The 25,000-nt window shown below is 45.4% G+C and overlaps 1 protein-coding gene across 1 annotated transcript in view; it reads left to right on the forward strand.

The window, feature by feature from the left end:
• The window catches only part of unc13c (unc-13 homolog C (C. elegans)), a gene marked incomplete at both ends in the record, with an annotated part of 106,575 nt that overhangs the window by 35,074 nt on the left and 46,501 nt on the right, over nucleotides 1-25,000 (forward strand). The window contains 4 exons of the mRNA XM_080539936.1: nucleotides 1,094-1,183; nucleotides 3,250-3,378; nucleotides 11,354-11,487; nucleotides 13,166-13,251. Of these exons, the coding sequence (XP_080396062.1) occupies nucleotides 1,094-1,183; nucleotides 3,250-3,378; nucleotides 11,354-11,487; nucleotides 13,166-13,251 (439 nt within the window). The remainder of the gene's footprint in view (nucleotides 1-1,093; nucleotides 1,184-3,249; nucleotides 3,379-11,353; nucleotides 11,488-13,165; nucleotides 13,252-25,000) is intronic.

A 25,000-nucleotide genomic window follows, 5' to 3' on the forward strand; every position in this document is an offset into this window, starting at 1 on the left:
GGAGGTAGAAATCGGAGGACAGGCTCATTCTTATGCATGCCCAGCTACAGCTATAACACAAAATCCTGAGACCCTGATGGCACGGAGGTGATATTACACTGCCCTGATGTAAGTGTCCGTGCTAGCTTAGCATTGCTAAGTAAATGTCCCCTTCCCTTGTTTCTTACTCCCGTGTGCTGCATGGTTCTGCTTCCCTCTTCCCAGAGGCTGTCTGCTTGCTTGTCACATTGTTGTCAAACATCATGGCCAAATGGCCAAATGACACACTCTGCACCCGGTAATCATGGGGTGCAGGGAAATGTCAGCCCACAAAGACAGCTGACTTGGCACCCCCTCACCGATAAGCAACCCTGAAGCCCTCCCACATCGTCTCCCTGTCTTACTCCATCAAAACGGACAAATACATTGTCCTGGGCGCCTGGGGGGAATTCTTATAGTATATATATTTTTTGTTCATGTTGACTTTATGTAAATGATTTGCTGCAGAATTTCTGTGTGTGTGTATGTGTGTGTATCCACCTACAGTACGTGAGTCCACGTGGGTGTGTGTGTGTGTGTGTGTGTGTGTGTATGCATGTGTGTTGCATGTGTGTGTACGCGTGTACGTGTGTGTGTGTGTGTGCGTGCGTGTATGTGTGTGTGTGTGTGACAGACCGTGACAGAGGAGGAGGGATGAGGTATGATAATGTATGGCACCGCCCTCAGTGCTGCCAGGGTTTCTACGCTATACTGTCACGCTACTGTAAGCAGGCTGATGACTTCATGGCCCTGGAATAGAGGTTTCCATCAGTGGAGACCTCTCCTGTCCACTAAACCATTATACATTTAGTTATGATTACTACACGTTGTTCTGTAATCAATTTCAATGTTCGGCTGAATGATGTGCAGGGCTCTGTGAGGGATGCCGTGAGTGGCATTGAAATACTGGTCTAAACAAGATCTCTTCTTCATCTCCTCTTCTTCCACTCTCCTCTTCTCCCTCCCCTTCCTCACCCTCTCCCTCTCTCTCTCTCTCTCTCTCTCTCTCTCTCTCTCTCTCTCTCTCTCTCTCTCTCTCTCTCTCTCTCTCTCTCTCTCTCTTTCTCCTCTCCAGGATAATTTCCCTGCTGGAAACCCTGAGCGTCTTCAGGACCTGAAGTCCACCGTGGACCTTTTGACCAGCATCACCTTCTTCAGGATGAAGGTACAGCTGTGTGTGTGTGTGTGTGTGTGTGTGTGTGTGTGTGCGTGTATCTGCGTGCACTTGTGACAGGTGCTCGCTAACATCCTTTTTGACCAACTTGTGCAGCCCTGCTTGCAGCCCCATCATTTAGAGCATTTAAATCGCACTCCCATCACAAGTATCATCTGAATATGAGAATCACGTCCTAGAAAGCCTTCAGCTGTGAACACCTCTCCCTCTCAATCCCTATCTGACAACAATTGTTGTTAGCATCCAGATTGACAGTAAACCATCGATTGTGGATCTGTCAATGCATTGATTTCGAAGGTCTGGTACAGTAGACAGGCGGTGTGTAACAGCAGGTAACTCTTCTGGAACAGGTTTATAGCTTATAGCCATCAGTGAGACAGGTCGGTGAGAGCATTTCCTGTCAATCAGTCAGATAGACAGGCAGACAGGCAGATCCACACAAATCCTCATGAATGCCCACATCTCGACTCATCCCTGTAGCATCCCTCGCTTCTCAGCCCTCTAGCTACTCAGCCCCCCCCCCTCTTTCCTCACCCTCTCTTCTCTCTCAGCACTCCCTCCATCCTCTGTGACAAGCTTGAAACACAATATCTGAAACACTCCCTCTTCATCTCAGAAGAAGCTTGCCTCTCGGGCCAATCGACAGTAGTGAATTTACCGTCTGCCGTTTTCATTTCAGTCAATAGTGGTCATGGCCATAAAATGTCCCTCACATTCAATACTAAACATAAACACTGATTGATCTCGCAGCCCCTTTATTTAGATGAAATCACTGCTGTCTAAGTACCCACACCAGCTGTGCTATAAGACCTGACTCTTTCGACACCCTCTGGAAAAATATAGACATTGATTCGTTTTTATATTCCTACTAATAAAGATTATGCATGCGGTTATACACACTCTGTTGATTGGGAGTGTGTGTGTGTGTGTGTGTGTGTGTGTGTGTAGGTGTGTGTGTTTGTGTGTGTGCGTATGTAGGGGTGTGTGTGTGTGTGTGTGTGTGTGTGTGCGTGCACGCTAAGCCTTTGCGTATTAAACTCTTTCTCTCTGCTCTCAGCTCGTTCATGGTTTACTCCCCCTCCCCCCATTAGTTCTCGCCCGCTGTAGAAAAAGCCCTTCTCAGCTCTGCTCTTCTCAGCTCAGCTCTGCTCTGCTCTCTGTTGACGGAGGCGAAGGGGGATGTACTGTATGTATAGGGCTGGAGCGGTGAGGCGAAGCTAAGATGGCAGCTGTGAGGGGAAGGAATGAAAACTGTCACTTTGCGTTACCAATGCTCTCGCTCTGCCATCCGCATGCATACAGAGAGGAGCCCCTCTCTGCATGACACATAAGACGTATACAGCATATGTATGTTGTTAGGAATTCAGGGATCCAGGTGTGATGGGGGAAGTCAGGAGATGAGATCAGACCGCGCTTGTGTCTTTCAATAATGTAATACGGCGTGGGCACGAGGGAGAGACACAGCACAGAGACTCAGACTTCTCTGAGGAGCTGAAGGCCGCTCCTCAGTTTAAAGCAAATCTACAAGCAGTGGAAAACTACCAGAGACAGCAAATCTAATGACCTCGCTCAGCGCGCCCAAAGCCCCCCCCCCCCGCCCTGCTCTTGCTCTCTGTCTTATCACATGGGCATCAGGTGGCCACCCTGAGGTGAAGGTGTTTAACATGCTGAGTGTGGGCACCAGCCAGACAGAACACATCAGTCTGTGGAGAGAGAGGCGGGCGGCTGATGGAGCAGCCTATCACTGATCTGACAACTGTAATACCAATGCATCATGTGACTTAAATGTACATGTACTGTATATCCCCCTACAACAACTTGTAGGTGTTTTATACACATCTTCTCTACTCATCTTTATACACACCACAGTATTTCAGTTAATGTGTGTGTGTGTGTGTGTGTGTGTGTGTGTGGACTGTGGTATGCATAAATGTGTGTTTGTATGTTTATTGACCACAATGTGTGTGTGTGTGTGTGTGTGTGTGTGTGTGTGTGTGTGTGTGCGTGTGTGTGTATGCGTGTGTGTATGCGTGTGTGTGTGCGTGTGCGCATTGCAGGTGCAGGAGCTACAAACCCCACCCAGAGCCAGTCAGGTAGTGAAGGACTGCGTACGTGCCTGCCTGGACTCCACATACAAATACATCTTTGACAACTGCCACGAGCTGTACAACCAGCTACTGGACCAGGTAAGAGACCCCCCCCCCTCCTTAACTTACACAACATGACACACATGAGTATGGGTGTATTCAATGAGGTGAAACGCTCAGAACACTGCAGGTAGAAATGTGAATTATAGAGCGGAGATGACCCTCTCGTACACACCACAGACACTCAGACCGGTTCGTTTTTTCAGCCCCCCTCCCGCTCCCATGTGGAGTCACAGGTTACCCTCTCCTAGTTAACTCTGTGTTGGAAGCCTGAACGATAAATAAAATAAGATGTCACCGAGGACCAGAGTTTTCAGATTGGCCTCAGCCAGCACAGGAGACAATGTCCATTCAGGACTTAAACGGGGCGATAAGGTCAGTTGAATAATACACTTCCTTTGTTTAAACAGCCTGCACCGTGGTTAGCAATTACCCAAGTGCAGAGATAGATAGTCTCACTAATTACATGGCCGTGTGTGGAGGTTTACAGAGTAGCCAGCCCTGTTCATCAACAGCAACACGCGCGCAGCGGAAAAAAAGACACAACCCCCCCCGGTCCCCATCCCCCCCAAACCCAAAGCCAAACTGGCACCAGGGCGAAATCATTATGTTCCTGTAATCTAGAGAGCGCCTCTGACACGGTGGATATTTCAAATATACAGACCTCCATTTTGGTGACAATGAATGTGGGTAGAGCGGCGGGCGGGGGTGGGCAGGCGGGCAGGCAGCGGGGGTGGGTGGGGGGGGCAGGCGGGCAGGCAGCGGGGGTGGGTGGGGGGGCAGGCGGGCAGGCAGCGGGGGTGGGTGGGGGGGCAGGTAGCGGGGGTGGGTGGCGAGGGCGGGCGGGCTGGCGGAGAGCGGGGGCAGACGGGTGATGAAGCATCCCCGGCCACTATCAGAGAGGCAGGTTACATAACTGCACAACAAGGGGAGGGGGGTGGGTGCGTTCCACTAAAGTCTGGCAGAGAAGAGCAGAGGATTTAAAAAAGAGAGCAGAAGGGAAAAGGAAGGGAAAGGAAAGAAAGGAATAGAGAAGAAGAACTGAGGGGAAAAAAGAAAGAAAGAAAGGAAGGAAGGAACAATAGGGTCAAGGAAAAAAGGGTACAAAGAGTACTGAAGCGTATTCTCCATCTTGGCACATCCACTCTGACAGAATGACTGGAGATGACAATGCTGCCTTCACCAGAGAAGACATTCACAAACACACATAAACTGACAGCTCACATGTAGACACCCACTCACTCACGCTCACTCACACACACACACCTACACACACACACACACACACACACACACACACACAAACAATCGATCGAGTTAAATGTGTGCTAATTAGTTCAATCATGTGTGTTTGTGTGGAATTGGGAAGGCGACATGTATGCATGCTCTAGTGTGCTTGCCTGTGAATGGCTCCATCCTTGCTCCTTATTAGTGTGTAGGCGAGTGTTGAGAGAACGCCAAATCAGAGGGTTACTTGTTAGAAACCCTGTTGGCAGTGAGCAAGGAGCCTGAATTGATCCGGTAAATATGATGCTCGCCTTTTTCCTATGAGGTCTTTGGCGAGAATGTGTGGTGTAATTTCCCTTTGTTTGAACTGAGTTGGGTTGGTTTGTCGGCACATTAATCTGTGTGTACCCGTCCATATGTGTCAACATGTGGCATTCTGTGTAGCACGACTCACAGAATAATCAGTGTGTGTTGAAACAGCACGACAGGGGCTTTCATCCTAGTTAGCCGGCTTCTCTCCTTTGGGGATCGACCGTGTTTGCAGTGTCTCTGAAGAAATACGCTGGGACTCTGATGTGCACGCGCACACACACATACACACATACACACACACACACACACACACACACACACACAAACGATAAATAGCTACAGCTGTAGTTGGATGGTACTGCTGTCTTCATCCCCATAGGGACAAGTGATGAACGGCTAGTTGTAATATGCGATGCTACTTGCATCTCCCACCACACAGTGGAGCCCTTAGAGACCAGTTCATCAACGGCAATATGCGTTTATGTAGATGAGAAGACACACATTGTAGTCCAACTGTGCTAACAGAAACCTCCCTAATGGGAATGACCAACCTTCATTGCCCTTCACTCACTCTCACACACACACACACACACACACACACACACACACGCACACTAAGGGAAGGGAGGAATATTTTTCATAGCAGATTCATCTCCTGAAGTGACATTTGTTTCATTATTCATATCTCCAATTAAGTAGACCTCTTCCACCCCCTACATGAGGCAGCACTCGCTAAATCCCTAATACTCGCAGACAACGTCAGACACTCCCTAACACTCACACAATACTAGACACTCCCTAACACTCACACAATACCAGACACTCCCCAACACTTAGACCTGGACTACACGTATATGGATATTTTTTAAAGCCGATATCGTCCTTGTTTAAAAAGAAAACTCTGTCCACACCATACCTGTCAACATTGGGATTTGAAAATAAGGGATATTTTCCCAAAAATAAGGGAAAATAAGGGATATCCCCTGCACGCCCCCGGGCCGTCCTACCCCCCCCAACCATAGGAGACCCCTTACATTTAGACTGTACACACAGTCAATCCTAACATCACCACTAGACAACCATAGGATACCTCTTACATTTAGACAAGGGTACACACAGTCAATCCTAACATCACCACTAGACAACCATAGGATACCTCTTACATTTAGACAAGGGTAGACACAGTCAATCCTAACATCACCACTAGACAACCATAGGAGACCCCTTACATTTAGACAAGGGGACACAGTCAATCAACCACCTGCTTCAGTGCAACAAGAATAGGGTTAACTAGTTCCTATGATTAAGTAAGTGACTACAGGTGATCAGAATCAGATACCTAGTTGATAGTAAAATAGTTTGAACATCCCTGCATATACAGTATATACATGAAAACACAAAAGGGCATATCAATTCAGCACATTTATTTATACATTACTTGACACCATGATGTCAATGGGAAAAGAGCGGCGCAATGCTACCAGCGATCATTTCAAAACGGAGATAACCGAGGCTGCGTTCGTAAATACGCTCTGGAAATCTGACCACTCATGGAATGCCTCTTGTCCAATCAAATTACTTGGTCCCTTTATGACGTTGCACCTAGTGTGCGTTCCGGCGCTCTCAGAGCAAAATTACGAACGCAGCCCAAGAAACGAGCGGAAACAAGTAAACTCCGACATGGATAACGATTGTGCGCATGCGCCAACGTCTAACAATTAAGTGTTAAATTATATTATATTATAGGTTAAAAATACGGGAGATTTACGGGAAAATATTTAAACGGGAGCACAGCGGGAAAGAACGGTAAAATACGGGAGAATCCCGGGGAAAACGGGAGGGTTGACAGGTATGGTCCACACCACAAAAATATCTCTGTCCATACGAAGAGCCAAAACTGAACACGATCGCCCGATCGGACGTTATGGGCATGCGCAGTCAGTTGTAATCAAACTGGGCAGTTACTCAAAACGTAAACAGACCAAACTCTTTGAAACAGACAGAAAAGCAAGTTATGGCGACCAAGAAGAAAGCAAAAACGTATTATTTTGTGTGGACCGACAATGAAGTTGAGCCAATGTTGCTGTTGACAACCGTTTTGCTTCAATGAGCATGTGTGCACGGCTTGACACTTGACTCTTGACCAGGGTTGCCAGATGGGGCGGGTTACCGCCGAATGGGCTACTTGATTTAGAGGTTAGAGACTGGTTAGGCAGTAAATTGTCAATCCCATCTGGCAACCCTGCTCTTTGCATCAACATCAGCTCCGTTTAACATAACCACACTGATCCACTCAATCGGATATTTTTTTTATTTCTTAACTTTTTTATTATTATAATTTTTTCTAAATTATTATTATTATTATGACTGCCAAAGACGCCAATTGGCGTCTTATAGAATAGTAACGTTGACTGCCAAAGACGCCAATTGGCGTCTTATAGAAGAAACTTTTTTTTTTTCGCGGGGATCGCGTTATTGACATGTTCTACACCTAGCGAGTGAATTTCAGACTTGGGTGTAATGTATTTCGGTCCCAGATGGGGGCAGTAGTTCGATAAAAGCCTGGAGAAGGAAGTGGCTTGCTGTGGGTTGTAGTAATGGCGAAACGGATCTGGGTATGTGCCAAACGCGGCGCGGAGCATTGCGGCGCGGAGCATTGCGGAGCAGCGCGGCCATCGCGCGACTCTTCAAACAGTTCAGAGTCGGATGATACAGAAAAAGTGCAGGAAAAAAAAAAAAAAAAAAGTTCTGCAGAAAAAGCTCGTTTTCTCTGTTTATTGGTCAAAATCAGGTGTTTTTGCTGAAACCACCCTATGTTCTACGGCCGATTTCTAAACACTCAAAGAGGCTAGAAACAAACTTTCTTTTTCTGATGAAAGAAGAGAGTCTAAAGTTTTGGTAGATATGTTCAATGTTTATGTAGTCCGAAAAGTCAATATTTGGTGGGTCTTCAAATTTCAGCGAAAATGCCCCAAAAGTCTGGCAGTGTGGAGCTCTCCGCTCTGAACATGGCTGGCAGTCAAAGCAAAGACGCCAATTGGCGTCTTATAGAATAGTAACGTTGACTGCCAAAGACGCCAATTGGCGTCTTATAGATTTATTTATTTTTTTCGCGGGGATCGCGTTATTGACATGTTCTACACCTAGCGAGTGAATTTCAGACTTGGGTGTAATGTATTTCGGTCCCAGATGGGGGCAGTAGTTCGATAAAAGCCTGGAGAAGGAAGTGGCTTGCTGTGGGTTGTTGTAATGGCGAAACGGATCAGGGTATGTGCCAAACGCGGCGCGGAGCATTGCGGAGCATCGCGGAGCAGCGCGGCCATCGCGCGACTCTTCAAACAGTTCAGAGTCGGATGATACAGAAAAAGTGCAGAAAAAAAATAAATAAAAATCTGCAGAAAAAGCTCGTTTTCTCTGTTTATTGGTCAAAATCAGGTGTTTTTGCTGAAACCACCCTATGTTCTACGGCCGATTTCTAAACACTCAAAGAGGCTAGAAACAAACTTTCTTTTTCTGATGAAAGAAGAGAGTCTAAAGTTTTGGTAGATATGTTCAATGTTTATGTAGTCCGAAAAGTCAATATTTGGTGGGTCTTCAAAATTCAGCGAAAATGCCCCAAAAGTCTGGCAGTGTGGAGCTCTCCGCTCTGAACATGGCTGGCAGTCAAAGAGTTAAAAGTATAGATACATTTAAATATATATATATAGACACTCCCTAACACTCCCTAACGCCCAAGCTCCACCGTGGCCATCGAGCGTTGCGTCAAATGTGCGTTGCGTCCGGAATTGGGATCAAATGCATTGTAATCAATGAAAGGTGCTCCACCTGCTGCGTAGCGTCGCGTCAGCGTTGCGTCCGATGGCTGCGTCCAAAGTACACTTTCAAAAAAGTTTGATTTTTGACGGTGGATGGACGCAGACGTCACAATGAGACGCCCCACGTGGGCGCCTGGGGTGTCAATCACCGCACCTGTGGTGAACTCTTGTTGCAGGAATGGATACTCTATGTATCAGATGAATAAACGTTGGTATGATCATCATCTGACATGTCTGGAGTTTAGAATGATAAGGTTCTATCTCCGTTTAGAATGATAAGGTTCTATCTCCGTTTAGAATGAGAAGGTTCTATCTCCGTTTAGAATGAGAAGGTTCTATCTCCGTTTAGAATGATACGGTTCTATCTCCGTTTAGAATGATAAGGTTCTATCTCCGTTTAGAATGAGAAGGTTCTATCTCCGTTTAGAATGAGAAGGTTCTATCTCCGTTTAGAATGATAAGGTTCTATCTCCGTTTAGAATGATAAGGTTCTATCTCCGTTTAGAATGAGAAGGTTCTATCTCCGTTTAGAATGATAAGGTTCTATCTCCGTTTGTATGTAACTAGATTTATGGTTAAGGATAGGGTTAGATTTAGGGCAAGGTTTAGGATTATAAATGTTGTTGACAGTTGAACATCTACTGAACTAACAACTATCTATTTGGGAATATGTAGATAAAATATTACCCTGATTGGAAAATGTTCTGTATGATGTTGTTATTGTTGTGGACATATTGCAGTCAAGGGTGAAATTACTCCCGTATACAAAAAATGCCAGTGGAGCTAGAGTAGAACGTTGACGTTGACGCAACATTGACGCAACGCTGCAGGTGGAGCTTGGACAACGGAGAGTTGACGCAACGTCGATGACGAGTTGACGCGACGCAGCCGGTGGAGCTTGGCCGTAACACTCACACAACATCAGACAGCAGAGACTGAACCCAGGACAATTTATAATGAAGTGAAATGAAACATTATATTATTGATGGCCATAATCAAAGGCAAACTCAAAGTACAAAGATAGGGCTGGCAGTAGCAGCTCCGCAGTTGAGCCGCAGCAGAGACGCTGTCAGTATGGAAGCCGCAAGCGTGAGAGCTCTGCCACGCACACGCACTGCTGAGGTAGAGGTATTCGGCGTGTCCCAGGGGTAACACTCACACGTCAGACACTCCCTAAACGCTCTCAGACATTCAAACACTTCCGCTCATACACACCCAGGCACCCCTGGGTACTCCCAAAACGATTCTCCTCTTCATTTCACATCAGTATTCAGTAAAATATCAAATCTAACCATGTTGCCTACATTTCCATCTGTCGTAGACTGAACTAAGGCTGGGTTATTGGACTTCCCTGAGATTCTGTAAGTGATGAATAGTTTATTATCCTTTCACATCGTACGCATGGCATGCAATAGTCTCATCTTCTGATTTAGTCTGCAAATCCGTTCAACAAAATGTCTATAAAGTAATTTCGTTTCAGGTCCAATTGATTTTATTAGGTTCTAAATCAGTGTTGGGGATAAATTACCTCATGTTGCGTTTTCATTTCCCCAAATCCCCCACAACGTCCCCTCTGAGATGCACTAGAGTCATTATACAGAAGGTTGTTCAATAATTCAAGCCGTATTACTCAGCGCTCGACAGGGACATGCCTAATTTTTTTTACATAGTTTTCTATTAATCAAAAGTACATTCCATTCCACCCCTGTATCAACAAATATGCATACACAGGGCTGATGGGAGTGTGTCTCTCCATGGACCACAAAGAATGAATTATACCTCGTGTGTGTGAGTGTGTGTGTGTGTGTGTGTGTGTGTGCGCGCACACTTGGGTATGTACATGTATGTGTGTGTGTGTGGTGTGTGTGTGTGTGCCTGTTTGCGTGTGTGAGAGTGTATACGCGTGTGTCTGTGTGTGTACTCGGGTGTGTACGCGTGGGTATGTGTGTTTGTGTGAGCGTGTGCCTGAGTTTGTCCATCTGTGTGCGCGTCTGTGTGTTCAAGTGTGTGTGTGACCTCACTGTCACAGCTTCCTCATTATACCTGCGTTTGCCAGTGGGGAGAGGAAGCAGCCAGCGATGGTCAGATACACAGCCGCCAAGCTCGGCTCTCACTAAAGATGGGAGGGACAGATAGTGGGAGAGAATAATGACTCTCAGCATCGCCCTGCTCAGAGCTGGACCAAACAGAGTTAGTGACAGCATCAGAGGGTGGTGCTGCTAGTGGAAACTTCAATAATTGATGACTTTCACAAAGGATTTTCTGGACTGGCCAGACACATTGTGAGAATGCTGTGTTGAAGACTGGAAGTGGACTCATTCTTTTTTATTAAAGTTGTTCAATGAGGGCGGAGGACCTCCTACTGGTTTTGTCTGGGCTCGGTTTAACTCCAGTTAAGATGTCATGCCACCGCATACATAATGTATGCAATGCTGTAGGCCTGGCCATGCAAAAGGATTTTCTCTTTTAAACTCTACCTCAGGTCTTTTGCCTGTCCTAAATTATTCAGCTCCACCACACACTGTGAAAGACTGTCTGCCATCACCCTTAATCTCTACTACTCCCACTCTCCCTCTTCCCCATTAGTTTTTTCCATCGCTCCCTCGCTTCCTCTCCCTTGTCTCATTCTCTCTCCCTCCCTCTCTTCTCTCTCTCTGTAGGCACGTAAGCAGGACATCCCTCGTGAGGAGCAGGGTCCTTCAATAAAGAATCTGGACTTCTGGCCCAAACTCATCACCCTCATGGTGTCTGTGATCGACGAGGACCGGACCGCCTACACCCCAGTCATCAACCAGTACGTGCCTATACACCCACACCAACTAGTCAATAACCCACTGGAGACCAGCACAACCCAATATAGATTATAGAGAACATTACAATATTTTTAAATGCAGTACCAATGCAGTAAAGTAGGGGATAGCATTGGGGAATTGGGTGTTTATCCAGGACAAAATAGCACAAATCAGTAATGCATCTGAGGGCAGGGAGACAGGCTGGTTGAGAGCTGTGAGACAGCCTAAGAGCTGTGAGAGAGAGAGCAGTGAGACAGGCTGAGAGCAGTGACACAGGTTGAAAGCTGTGAGACAGAGCAGTGAGACAGGCTGAGAGCTGTGAGACAGAGCAGTGAGACAGGCTGAGAGCAGTGATGTGGGTTGAAAGCTGTGAGACAGAGCAGTGAGAAAGGCTGAGAGCTGTGAGACAGAGCAGTGAGACAGGCTGAGAGGAGTGAGACAGCCGGAGAGCAGTGAGACAGGCAGAGCGCAGCGAGACAGGCTGAGGACAGGGAGACAGAGCAGTGAGACAGGCGGAGAGCAGTGAGACAGGCGGAGAGCAGTGAGACAGGCAGAGATCAGTCAGACAGGTGGAGATCAGTCAGACAGGTGGAGATGAGTCAGACAGGTGGAGATCAGTCAGACAGGTGGAGATCAGTCAGACAGGTGGAGATCAGTGGATCTATATATCTCCCAGCACTCCAGCTGATTTATGATGCTTATTAAGCAACTGTTTATGCCCTGAGCTCTCCCTCCACACACCATCTAATGACAGATCTGCAATATTCATACCATGTCCCTCGCCATTGCTTTGGTCAAGGACTGATGGGAACATTCACATACAGAATATCGTCACAGCAAAATTGAACAATCGATTCATTGCCTTGATGATGAGATTTGAGGCCAAAATAAATCTGGAGCATGTTTTGTTTGTTTGTTATTTGGTGCTTTTGCAGCTCCTTGATGTGGATGCATCTCCCCTGCATACTAAATGTATCAGAGCTTACATTTGAATGTGTTTGTGTTTTGTATTTAAATGTAGATAGATTTCCTATTCATGGTATTTCACTGGAGGACTTAACAAATGGTTGCCAAGATGAAGGGGACAGAGGGAGTGAGAGAGAGGAAGAAGGGGACAGAGGGAGTGAGAGAGAATGATAGAGAGTGCCCCTTTTTGGAGTGCCCCTTTAAGTCTTTGTGTGCTTTCCACTTCAGTGTGTGTGTGTGTGTGTGTCTGTAATTGTGTTTGCACTTTGCAAACATGTTTATATGAAGATGAAGATGAGGTGGTCTGCAGGGGGAAGTGGGACATTGAGAGAAATTGACCTGAGACCTGATTATCTGTATCCGTCCTACCGTCACTGTCTGTGGCCATGGATAATTACACTATTGACTTCTCACATTCAAGCTTTGACTGGAAATCCATAGGCATACCAAATAGCAATTTACCTGCCAAATGAATTGCCCGCCCAGTCTCTCTCTCTCTCCCTCTCTCTCTCTCTGACCCCCGCCCCACCACCCCCTTCTCCAGATGAGATGATGAGATGATAGGATTATGCATTTGGCAGTATCGTCCTGACACATCTGTTTAGCACATTCTGCAGGGAATCAAACAGCCTAAAGTGATCACGGTGGCCACTCAGCCGTGGCATTGTGTGGAAATGAGTTTGTTAAGAGTCCTTCTGAATTCCTCCCCTGCAGGTTCCCTCAGGAGCTGAACATGGGCAAGATCAGTGCCGAGATCACGTGGAGCCTCTTTGCCCTGGATATGAAGTATGCAATGGAAGGTCAGTAAATGGCATTGCTTGTGTGAAAGGGTGTGTGTATATACGTGTGTGTGTATGTGTGTGTATGTGTGTGTGTGTCTGCATGCATATGGAAGGTCAGTAAATGGCATTGCTTGTCTGTGTGTGTAGGTTTGTGTGTATGTGTGTGTGTGTGTGTGTGTGTGTGTGTGTGTGTGTGTGTGTGTGTGTGTGTGTGTGAAGACATTGAGGGAGGTTTCTGGCTTTGTGTCTCGGTTAATTTGCTAAGATGTTCTGTGGTCAGCAAGGCCATTAAAGTCTATCTAGTTTACAGTAACATGCTTTCACCGCATTGATCAACTTAATGAGGAGAGTTATTTAATGTCGTTGTTGTTTTAATCAAGAGAAAAAGCATTGATTACACCATAATCAACTGGATGAGAGGGTCACTGTGTTCACTCACACTCACACACACAATCAATGCCATTACTGACCTCTCCCCCCCCCCCCCCCCCCACCCACACACACACACACACACACACACAATTAATGCCATTACTGACCACTCTCTCTCCCACACACACACACACACAGACACAGACACAGACACAGACACACACACACAGACACACACACACACACACACACACACACACACACACACACACACACACACACACACACATCATTCTGCAAAAGGAGTTTAAACCGTTAACAGTTATTACCTAGTTAGACCCCTAGGCCATAAAGGTTTCAAGAAACAGCATTATGATACATTCGTACACCATCACATCATCTGTCACTGGCAGCCATGTTTGGCCTGCAGGATTGGAGGTGAACTCAAATCTGACCAGGAGCAGAGAGGTTGTGGGTTTATATCCGGTGACAAGGCAATACTAAAGAAGGTTGACCAGCAGGGGTCAGGGGTTTGTTTGGCAGTTTAACGGCTGGCTGTTGTTGGTGACGGGTGACGGCTCACTGTAAAGAACCGCCCAGTGTCCTGAGCCCCGCTCCCCGCTGCTAAGTCGTCTGGGTTGCCATGGTAACCAGGTGCCAAGAGATAATAGTAATCCATGCAGCTCACATACACACACACACACACACACACACGTACACCCACACACACAAACACGCACAAACACACACATGCACATGCACACTCACACAGTGGGTATGTGTGTGTTGGTGTATAACAGCATGGGGGTGGAATGTTACAGGCAGAAAGTGGGAGAGTGGGGATGTGTATTTACAGTATATTGTGTGTGTGTGTGTGTGTGTGTGTGTGTGTTTGTTTGTGGTGTTTGTGTGTATGTGCACGCACACGTGTGTTTGTCTGAGCCAGGCATGTGACCACCTGGGGTGGTGTTGGCTGCTGTCAGAGTGTGTTTGAGTAGTGGGTGAGTGCAAGTGTGTGTATGTGTGTGTGTGTGTGTGTTCGCATGCAGTAGCTGTGGAGTGACCATGTTGCAGGGGACAGGAAACACACACACACACATACACACACACACACTCCCACCTTCAAGACTTAAACCCACCCCAGCCTCCCCACATTAGCTCACCTGCCCACAGAGACAGAAACACGACACCATAAAGGAGACACGACAGCCTTGTGCCTTAAAGAACTCATTGTACAGATGTTGCTCATGTCACGTGATGTGTTCTTGGTTGATACTGTGGTATCATTGGTCTGGGAGTGACAGGCTAGGGAGTAGTGGCTAGCATGAGATACAGAGGGATTGGACAGAAATGATTTCATACGGACCAGAGACCAGGAAAATACAATACGCCTCAGAGCTAGCCGTTCCAAATCGCAACGTTAATGTTTGAACAGAGAACAGTACAACAAATCTTTCCTCAATTCCAGAATGAAATCAATACTGAAAGTAACCGTTTTCAGTGCACACCAGCGACACGCTTTCGACGATCTACTGCGTTCTGGTCCACATACCCGTGCTGAGCTCAGTGATTATAAGAACGTTGATGAACAGTCACATCACAATGAGAGAGTCCAGTATCGTCTTGTGTGTCTGCCACGGCTTATGAGTTGAAAATGGTCAAACTAAATGCTGTGGAAGTGTTCCCTGCATCGTAATGGGTTGTGGCTGGCAGACAGTTCTTGAGTAACGAGAGCATTATCATCATCATCTAATTGCCCCTTAACGTTTGGTTTAATGTGGCACATAAATCTCAATATATCACAAACACAAAATGGTTTCTCTAAAGCTCTGGTGTAATAAGCACTGGTGTTGGAGCCATATTAAGGCTTTTTGAGTTTGAGTAAGAAAATCTATTATGAGATATTTTGTGTTGAATATTATGAAATATGTTTATGAAATGTTTTGTTTACCTTTTTGATTTTGATTTTGTCACGTTCACACCTTTAAGGATGTAGGAGATTGGTCACCTACCTGATACTGAGCTATTTACCGTGAGTGATTGCACCTGGTGGGATGGCTTTATAGGTGATGGTGGAGTTCATAATGTTTTCAACCGCACAGCATATCTCACAGGATTTATCTCACAGGATTTATTGCACAAGGAAAGTCAACCTGAGTTTGTTTAGTTTAATATATACATTTTTAAAAATAAAATACGACTCTGAGAGTGCTTTCTAAGGAGTGTGTGTCAGAATACCATTCACCATAACCTCAGTGGCTAAACAGAAGGAAGTAGGAGACAGGGATTAGCTATTTCAACTGGTGTGTGTGTGTGTGTGTGTGTGTGTGTGTGTACGGGTGCGTGTGCGTGCGTGTGCGTGCGTGTGCGTGTGTGTGTGTGAGAGTGCGTGTGAGTGCGTGTGAGTGCGTGTGTGTCCATGTATTTTAGGTTCTCACTTAATGCGGGGTACACACATAAGGATTTTCAGGGCGATTTTGGCCCGATTTTCGGATGTCTGAAAACAACAGAAAACGCCCGGTTATCAGATGGCTCTTAACATTTTCCTATAACAAAATCCTGTGGTGTGAGCATGGGCGTTTTTTAAATAGTAGATTCAATTTCCTGCATTCTGGTGCGTTTTACACCCAAAATAATCTCCCTCTTTCTTTGTTTTTCCTTGGAGCTGGCATGGTCTGCAATTACTGACTACTATTATGTTTTGGTTTTACTCACAGAGGCCTGACACTGACACTTGGCACTTTTTAGGTACTTTATTAAATATGAAGATTCAAAAAGAATCAAAGAGTGAATTAGAAAAGAATGAGGTAACTTTGAGTCAACAAATTGAATAAAAAGTTATGAGGAAACATAAAATATGTACCTAGGCTACTCAGAGCCTATTACAATCAAACGTAGCCCTCTTCAGTGCATTGCAGAACATTCAACTATAACTCAATACAACCTGTTAAAGACTTGCTTTTACTCCATTCTTTCCCCAAAATTTCAAAGATTCCCCTTTTTTGTCCTTTCATTAAATGTTCCATATCTCCTCCTATAATCATATTTCTCCTCTATTATCTGTACCATGCATACAGCAGGATTTCTACAATTAGAACATAAGACATCATACAAAGGCTCCAAAAGTGTGACCTCTTTTGTCATTTGCAGACACAAATGACTGGCAAATCTCCTTTAAGTCAAGTTTGTCAAGATGCTCTTGGTGGATGTGGCAAACAGCCACATTGTTCAAGCGCTTTTGAGACATTGAAGAGCGCAGCCTCGTCTTGAGCCTTCTTAAGGCACTAAAACTTCTCTCAGCCTCTGCTGAGGAGCATGGCACAACAAGAAGAAGCCTGACCAACACCTCTACTTGAGTGAACACAGATCTCGAACCTCTGGCAGCATAGCTCTCAGTGTAAAAAAAAAAAAAAAAAAAAAAAAAGTTTTAGTAGAAGGCGATAATAGGGAGAAGGTTTTTCCTCCTGTCAGTGGCCCCGGGCCCGAGCTAGAGTACTCTTCCTGCAACGAATGGTGGACTGCTGATTCACATGTTTAGTATTCAAATGTATTGATTGTAAGTCGCTTTGGAATAAGGCGTCTGCTAAATGCCAAAAATGTAAATGTAAATGTATCCACCACTTCACTGACTGTGCTGCAGGGATACTGAAGTTTGAACATGGCTAGCTGTACCTCCAATGAATGACGGTCTAGTTCTGGGTACGAACGGACCACATCCACATCCTCCACCTTTCCAGTTATTAACACTCTTTCCAGTAGACTGAGTGTTTCGAAGCTGCTTTGGTCAAAGCGCCTTGTCAACTGGATCTCCACTACATCCAGCATTTTAAAGAATTCTATCCTGTAGAACTCCTCAGGGGAGGTAGGCCTAAATGCTGGTGCATTTCCTGTGAAGAGCTTTAGGGGTCTCCGGATATGAGGAGTCTGGATAGCCTCTATGTCCAACTCCTGGATCATGTCACAGGCTTTGGTGTATATCTGATGACATTTTTCATCACATCTCTTTACCCGAATTGTGTTGTTCACACAATCAACCGCAGCCAGCATCCCTGAGACACTCACTGTCTTGCTTTGAAGGGAGCGGTTGAGACATTCAAGTTCTTTTAGAACTTCAAGGGCCATAATCAGGCTAAGCAATACCTGCCCCTTCTGAAACCTCTCCAGAAGCCCTCTTACAGTTATGCAAGTGTCAGAGGAGCCATGTGCCATTTCCTCAAGACTGACCAACATATTTTCGTATTGGTCTACAACTGCCTGGATAGCTACCACCCTCATGAGCCATCGTGTGGGGCAGAGGGGCCTCAGAGTTCTGAAACTCCCTGCTTCCGACTGGGCAACCTCCTTAAATATTGTTTTGTATTTCCCAGATAGATGGTACAGATTGCCAAGTTTGTGGACTAAATCCAGCGCATCAGACACAATAGTGCTTGTGCTACAGGCTGTCTGAGTCACCAGATTAATGCAATGAGGACCACAATGAACGTAGAGAGCAAGAGGTTGTGTTTCTTTTATGACTGCCTGAACGCCTTTAGCTCCACCTGCCATATTGGCTGCCCCATCATAGCTCTGCCCGCGAAGGCAGGATAAGGGCAGGTTCAATCGAAGGAGGACATCAGTTGCCATCCGAGCCAACTCTTTCCCTGTTGTTGAGGAGACTTGATAGAGGCCCAAAAACTCCGCATGAGGTAGCAAATCACTATCTACATAGCGTAGGCATATGGCCTCTTGTTCATTCCCAGACAAATCTTGTACTCCATCAATTATGATGGAGTACATGAGTGTGGACACCTCATGTATTTCCTTTGATATATTTCTCAGAACGGAGTTGCCCATAATAGTTAGCATCTCATTCTGCATTTCTGGACTTGTGTAATGGTGACAAACCTTACTGAGCCAATGCTTTAGAACCTCATCATCCCCTGCTCTAAGCTTCAGTAGCTGAACACAGTTTCCCCCATCACTCTCATGTCCACGTAATGCTAGACCCTGACGGGCAAGTAAACGAACTGATTGCATTATTTTCAGCAAACAAGATCTGGCCTCTCTTTGCTGCTGCATCTTAACTGATGATAACTGTGTTTCTATTGTCCTGTGAAGGTGTGTGTGAGTTGTAACAGCAACTTTGTGTGCATGAGTATTTTCATGGGCTCGACATTTTTCAATGGCCTTTTTCCAGTTTTTAAAACCAGAAACCACAAAAGCTAGATCCACATTTTTCGCAAGAGGGCTTGCCTGCCTTTTGAATGCTTCTTTACAATAGAAACAAAACACGCCCCCAGCATTTGGCACATAATGAACCCAAGGAAAGTCCCTAAACCATTTTTCCTGAAAGGTAAGAGTCTTGTTCAGCAGACGTTGGGGTGGAATGACTCTCGGGTCAAGTTGATTTGCCTTGTGGTACACATCCTCTCCCTCGTCTCTCTCAGGCTGGCTCCTCTCACCCTCCTCTCTCTCAGGCTGGCTCCTCTCACCCTCGTCTCTCTCAGACTGGCTTCTCTCACCCTCCTCTCTTTCAACATCCCTCTCTCTTGCATCTCCATCAGAATGGGTCTCTCTCTCTTCATTCTCAATGTTTCCCTCTCTCTCTTCCGTATCTAATGTCTCCTGTTCCTAGAAATTAAAATAAGAATGAAATTGTCCATTCATTTAATTTGATTATCAATTTTCATAATTCACAGTAAACTTTCATGCTTTCAGGCATGCTAAATTATGCCTTTCCAAAAGTTGGTATAGACTGGGGGACTGGGCATTAGAAGATTGTGAAAATATTATTATTATTATTAATAATAATAATAATAATATTTAATAATAATAAGAAGAAGAAATGCTAAATTTTCCTTAACTGCCTGTCACCTTTCAGCACTTACCTCAGCAACAGAGCTGTCTCCACTGCCCCTGCCTCTGACTCACTCTCACTCTCAACCACCTATATTAGGAGAAATGGGGATGCATTGAGCACTTGTTCATATTGTTTTTCTCTAATAGAACATTTGACATAGAAATACAATCATCAATACAAAAAATACAATCACAAGCATTTTAGAAATAGAAAAATAAATGGAACAGGTGTTTTCTTCTTCTTTTTAACCCTAGCTCAAGCAATCAGATGCAAAATTGATTCTTTGGGTGGGTGCAATGGCCAAATTAAATAGTGCAAATGCTCAGGGCAATGAACACGGGCAGGAGATGCAATAATGAATGACAGGACAGGTAAGCACTGTGAGGTGTTTGTCGCCATTCTGTGCTTTTGATGACATTTCGCCTGTGTCTGTTCTGCATTTAAACATGTCTAACCGCACTAGTAATGCCTAACAAAACTGCTAGTGCCATATAGCTGATCTATCTCGTATTTGGTTGCTAGTAGGCTATGCTAATTCTATTGCTAATACAGAGAATGTCTCATAAGGTGCTAACATTCTTATCAGAAAAGCTGGCTGTGTTTGACCTTGGGAGAACGCAATGTTGCTGTTTGGCCACTCACGGGAAAACTTGGATGACTTTGACTTACTTTTCTCTTCTTAGATAAAAAAACTCCTTATATCCATCTTGGTGGATGATCTAAATATCGTCTTGCCTCAGTCTGAATGTTTTGAATCTGCGTGCGTGTCTGATGCTGCTGCTGCCGTGTTAAAAACAGAAGTAAAACGCGGAGTGGATTTCTGGATATGGGCAATCCCCTACTCATAAAGTGGAACGGATTTGATTGTGAAGCAATGAAAATAACGCTGACCAGTCATGCAACATATTTTTGATGGCAAATGTGGGGGGGTCCAAACGACCTTGTTTCAAAGGTGGGGGGACACGTCCCCCCCCCCAAATATATGGTGGTGACGCCCATGGGCGTGAGGTGTGTTAAGAGTCACTTCTCTTCAATTGTGCAATCAACTCTCCTGGCAACCTGCTCGGAAAATGGGCGTGGCCGGCAATCGTAAATGTGAAATGCGTTCAATACTTCCGACCAGAAACCATAGGGTTGCCAGATTGTTTGGTGAAATTAGCGGTTTTAGACTGTGGTTAGGGTGGAAAATGTCATTCCCATCTGGCAACCCTGCTCGCCAATCAAGAAGCGTGGGGAAAGAGACTAGAGAGTTTGGAGTCTGTCGTAACGAAAATCTTTATGTCTGTGGGGTGCTGAAATGGGGAAATTCGCGCACACCACACACAACACGATCAAGGCTGTTCAAATCCAAGATTTTGTTTCTTCATGTGTGGGGTCTGTCTCAGATAAGATTTCTGTTAAGATTTTGAAATTCCTTATGTGTGTACCCCGCTTTAACATTTTCCTATAACAAAATCCTGTGGTGTGAGGTGTGTTAAGAGTCAATCAATTGTCAATTGACTCTCCCGACAACCTGCTCGGAAAATGGGCTTGGGGAACGACAGATTCCGGACTCTCTAGAGTCTCGTTCCCCAAGCCAGAAATCTCGCGTGAACCCATCCTTTTAATATTGCGTTTAAATTACAAAATAATTAAATTAAGATTATGTAATGATTAAAGCACTTTGAGCCGCAACGTTTGCAGGAAAAGCGCTATACAAATAAAGTTATTATTATTATTATTATTATTATTATCTAACGTAGTACCCTGACTGACCTGTACGAGACAACCATGTGCGACAGGGCAAATAAAGTGCTGAATAACGAAAAGAAGAAGTCAGCTCGCTTCTTGATTGGCTACGTTATAGTTGGACTCGCGAGCAGGGTTGCCAGATGGAAATGACATTTTCCACCCTAACCACAGTCTAAAACCGCTAATTCCACCAAACAATCTGGCAACCCTATGATTTCTGGTCGTAATTATTGAACACATTTCACATTTACGATTGCCGGCCACGCCCATTTTCCGAGCAGGTTGTCGGGAGAGTTGATTGCACAATTGAAGAGAATTGACTCTTAACACACCTCACACCACAGGATTTTGTTATAGGAAAATGTTAAGAGCCATCTGATAATCGGGCGTTTTCTGTCGTTTTCAGACATCCGAAAATCGGGCCAAACCAGAAAATCCTTTTGTGTGTACCACGCTTTAGTGACAGAGGATAATGGAGCAGGGGAAGAGAGTACAAGGACATCTGACCCTGGCCCGGTCGCTACTGTTCTTCTCTTTCTTCTCCAAGTGGATGGAAGTAACTCTGAGTGACCTGTTTACTTTGTTGAGAGACGGCCTCAGAGCTGTGTGTGTGTGTGTGTGTGTGTGTGTGTGTGTGTGTGTGTGTTCCTTAATGAAGTCTTTGATGCATCCTCTGGTTCCCGCACTGAGGCCTTGGGCGCGAGGGTAAGAGCAAGAATGGATGCTGCTAATTTTAGAGCCTTTTGTGAATGTGTGTGTGTGTGTATGGGTGTGAGAGAGAGAGAGAGAGAGAGAGAGAGAGAGAGAGAGAGAGAGAGAGAGAGAGAGACCCTGTAGGAAGGACCTCACAAGGGTAGTGTGTGACTCAGTTTAAGGCCTCACCTCTCTCTGCTAAGCACTCTGTCACTCTGTGCCTCAACACTAGGTCTCCTGTCTGGTGTGACACAAGGTTCTTATGAGACCCAACAAGTGGGAGGACCATTTGAAGAATTGTTCAGTCCCATGTAGAGCTTCCACTGTGAAGGGTTAGGGATAACCCTCTGGGGTTCTCCATGTTCTACCATTATTCCACAGCTGAAGAACCCTTTTTTTTTGTAGAAGACCGTTTTCTTTTTTTTATTAGAGTGTGCCATACCAGGACAGGAGAGTTCATATTAAATACAGAGTGCATCATTAGGGAGCCAGTGCTCACCTGCCCTCCAGGCTGAAACAGAAACCACATCTGCAGCCTGTTTATAATATGGACTATTATTTTAATTGAATTTCAATTTGTGTGTATCTCAGCAATGGGGCCGATGATTTCATTGTGCCATAAGAAAGACATTCTTTATGACCTTCTCTTGGCATAGTGTATGTGGGCAACAGAGGTGCCCTGCAGCCTGATTTTAATAAGATAGTCTGTCTTAGACGTCTTCCAGCCATTAGTGACTTAATGTCCTACTGACTCTGCAGACTGTTAAAAGTAAGCCTCGATAGGGCCTTATTCTGCACCACAGCAAATACGTTTAGTGTTGGACATACAGTATGTCATTGTAATGATTTCTTTGGTTTAGGGGGTGCAAGACCATTTTTTTTTCTTCTTTTAAAACAAACAAATCCATTGCAACCAATGTCACAGTCGGGAAATGCCACCTGTTATTGTGTCTAGCGCATACACACTCACGCACGCACACACACACACACACACACACACACACACACACACACACACACACACACACACACACACACACACACACACACACACACAAACACTCTCAGTGAGGAAAGCTGAATGCTGCATGTCACTTACAATGCCTCCAGAGATGGATTTGCATACAGTAAATATAAAAGTTACATCCGTCACTAGGAAGATGATGAGGAATAAATCCACCTGAGCAGCATTACTCTCTCTAGTGGCCCAGCATAGTCCATCAGCATGACTGGTTTATCTGCATCTTCCAAAAGAGTAGACTCTGAGGAGTTGCTTTTCAATATCGTTTAATTTCTCATTGACATCGTCCACTGGTTCCAGACTGAGCAAGTGTGATGTGAAAGACGTCGAATTAATGGAAAATCTGAGCCTATCAATGCCAGGTATTTGATCTGTGAACACATCTTTTCAGGCACTTTGTGTTCAGGGAGACAGGAGGAGGGTTGAGTTTGTCAACCCACTGAAGCCGTTTCAACAGGAGAAGAGCCCCATCTGTGTTTCCTGCACAGCTTCACTCACTGATACACATCTCTGGGATACTTCCACTGGAGGCTGAAATGGGCTTTCTTGCAGGATCTAACACAGGCTTAACCTCCCTTACACCCCCTAGTTGTGTCCTCATTGCCTTTCTCCTCGCTTCCTTCCCACAAAGCATGGGAGGATACTATCTAAGGGGTGGGATCTAGAAGGTAGGAAGCGAGGAAAGGAGACGAGGAATAGAGGAAAAAACTCTTAAGCCCGGGACACACCACCGACCTGTACCTCAGCAGCGAATTTCGAAATGCGAATCATGAAATGCGGAGCGTTTCCATTAACTTGGTTGGAACGAATAACCTAGGCTACGTAAAATGTAATTTCGTCAGAGGATGACGCGGTATAGGCTACGTGTCTACATTACACATGTTGTGGAAGTAAACAAACGAACCAGCTAGCATTGGCCATGTTGCAGACTGTCCCACTCAGAGTTGCCAGATGGGGCGGGTTACCATGTTTTCTTTTTATGGATTTAGATGTTTTTAGACTATGGTTAAGCTGGAAATTGTCATGCCCATCTAGCAACCCTGGTCCCACTGAAAGTTAGGCTAGTTAGTGAGGCTATGTAAAACGTAATTTTGTCAGTTACAAGTATATAGTTACACATGTATACAGGGCTGGACTGGGACAAAAATTAGGCCCTGGCATTTTTGGCCCAGACAGGCCCACCCCAATCGGTCGGACCACACCCACCAGCACAAAAATACTTGCCTTATATACTCGTCTTATATACTGTGTGCTGTACAGTCATATGACAAACTGTAGTATTCCCCCAAACCACTACAAAGACGACTACATACAGTAAGCAATGGTACCAGTGCAAGTAGACCAGTGTACTCAGTGATCAGATTCCAGAGCGAATTTACGAACGCAGCCTTGTTGTTCTAGATTTTTTTTCCCATTATCAACCTATCATTGCGCTTTAGAGTAAAACAAAGCACGCAACTGTCGCGTCTATCTTTTCATGGCAACTCTACATTGTGATTTACAAGGGATATTAACTCATATTAAGTCATATTATTACTTGGTTACATTTTGCAATTGATCCGCGGTACACATGCGTGCCGAACCGTGGGGGGCGATCCGTTACACCCCTAACAGCTACCTATATTTTCCTTACCGGGTCAACGGTTACAGGCTGACTCGGCCCCGCTTCTTCTGTATCCTCTCTATCCTCTGTATCTGTACCCTGCTCCCGCTCCTCCCTGCCAGCCTCCTCTTCAACCTGTTGCTGTTGCTGCTGTGGTAAACTTGAGGGTGCAGCAAACATGTCCCTAATGTTTACACATTTGGCAGCATCTGCCTCAAGTTTCTTTTTGTTTTCTCCCTACGTTTTTCCCAGCCTCCCTTCCGTTTTAGTGTGCTTTTGCGCTCCATCTCTATCAGTATCTATCTAGTAACTATCCAGGCTAACTACATTTATTTTGCCTGCCGGCTCGGCCCAAAACTACCGCGAAACTGAGACGGAGGTCTGGTGCTGCGTGCGTGCGTGACCCCTGACCCCCCCCCCCCCCTTCTCTCTGTTGATTGGGCCAGCCCAGTGTCTGTATAGAAAATTGGCCAATGGGCCACTGTCCCTGATTTATGGGCCGTCCAAT

The sequence above is a fragment of the Nansenia antarctica genome (assembly GCF_963989245.1).
Source record: "Nansenia antarctica genome assembly, chromosome: 9".
In the NCBI taxonomy this organism is placed as follows: domain Eukaryota; kingdom Metazoa; phylum Chordata; class Actinopteri; order Argentiniformes; family Microstomatidae; genus Nansenia; species Nansenia antarctica.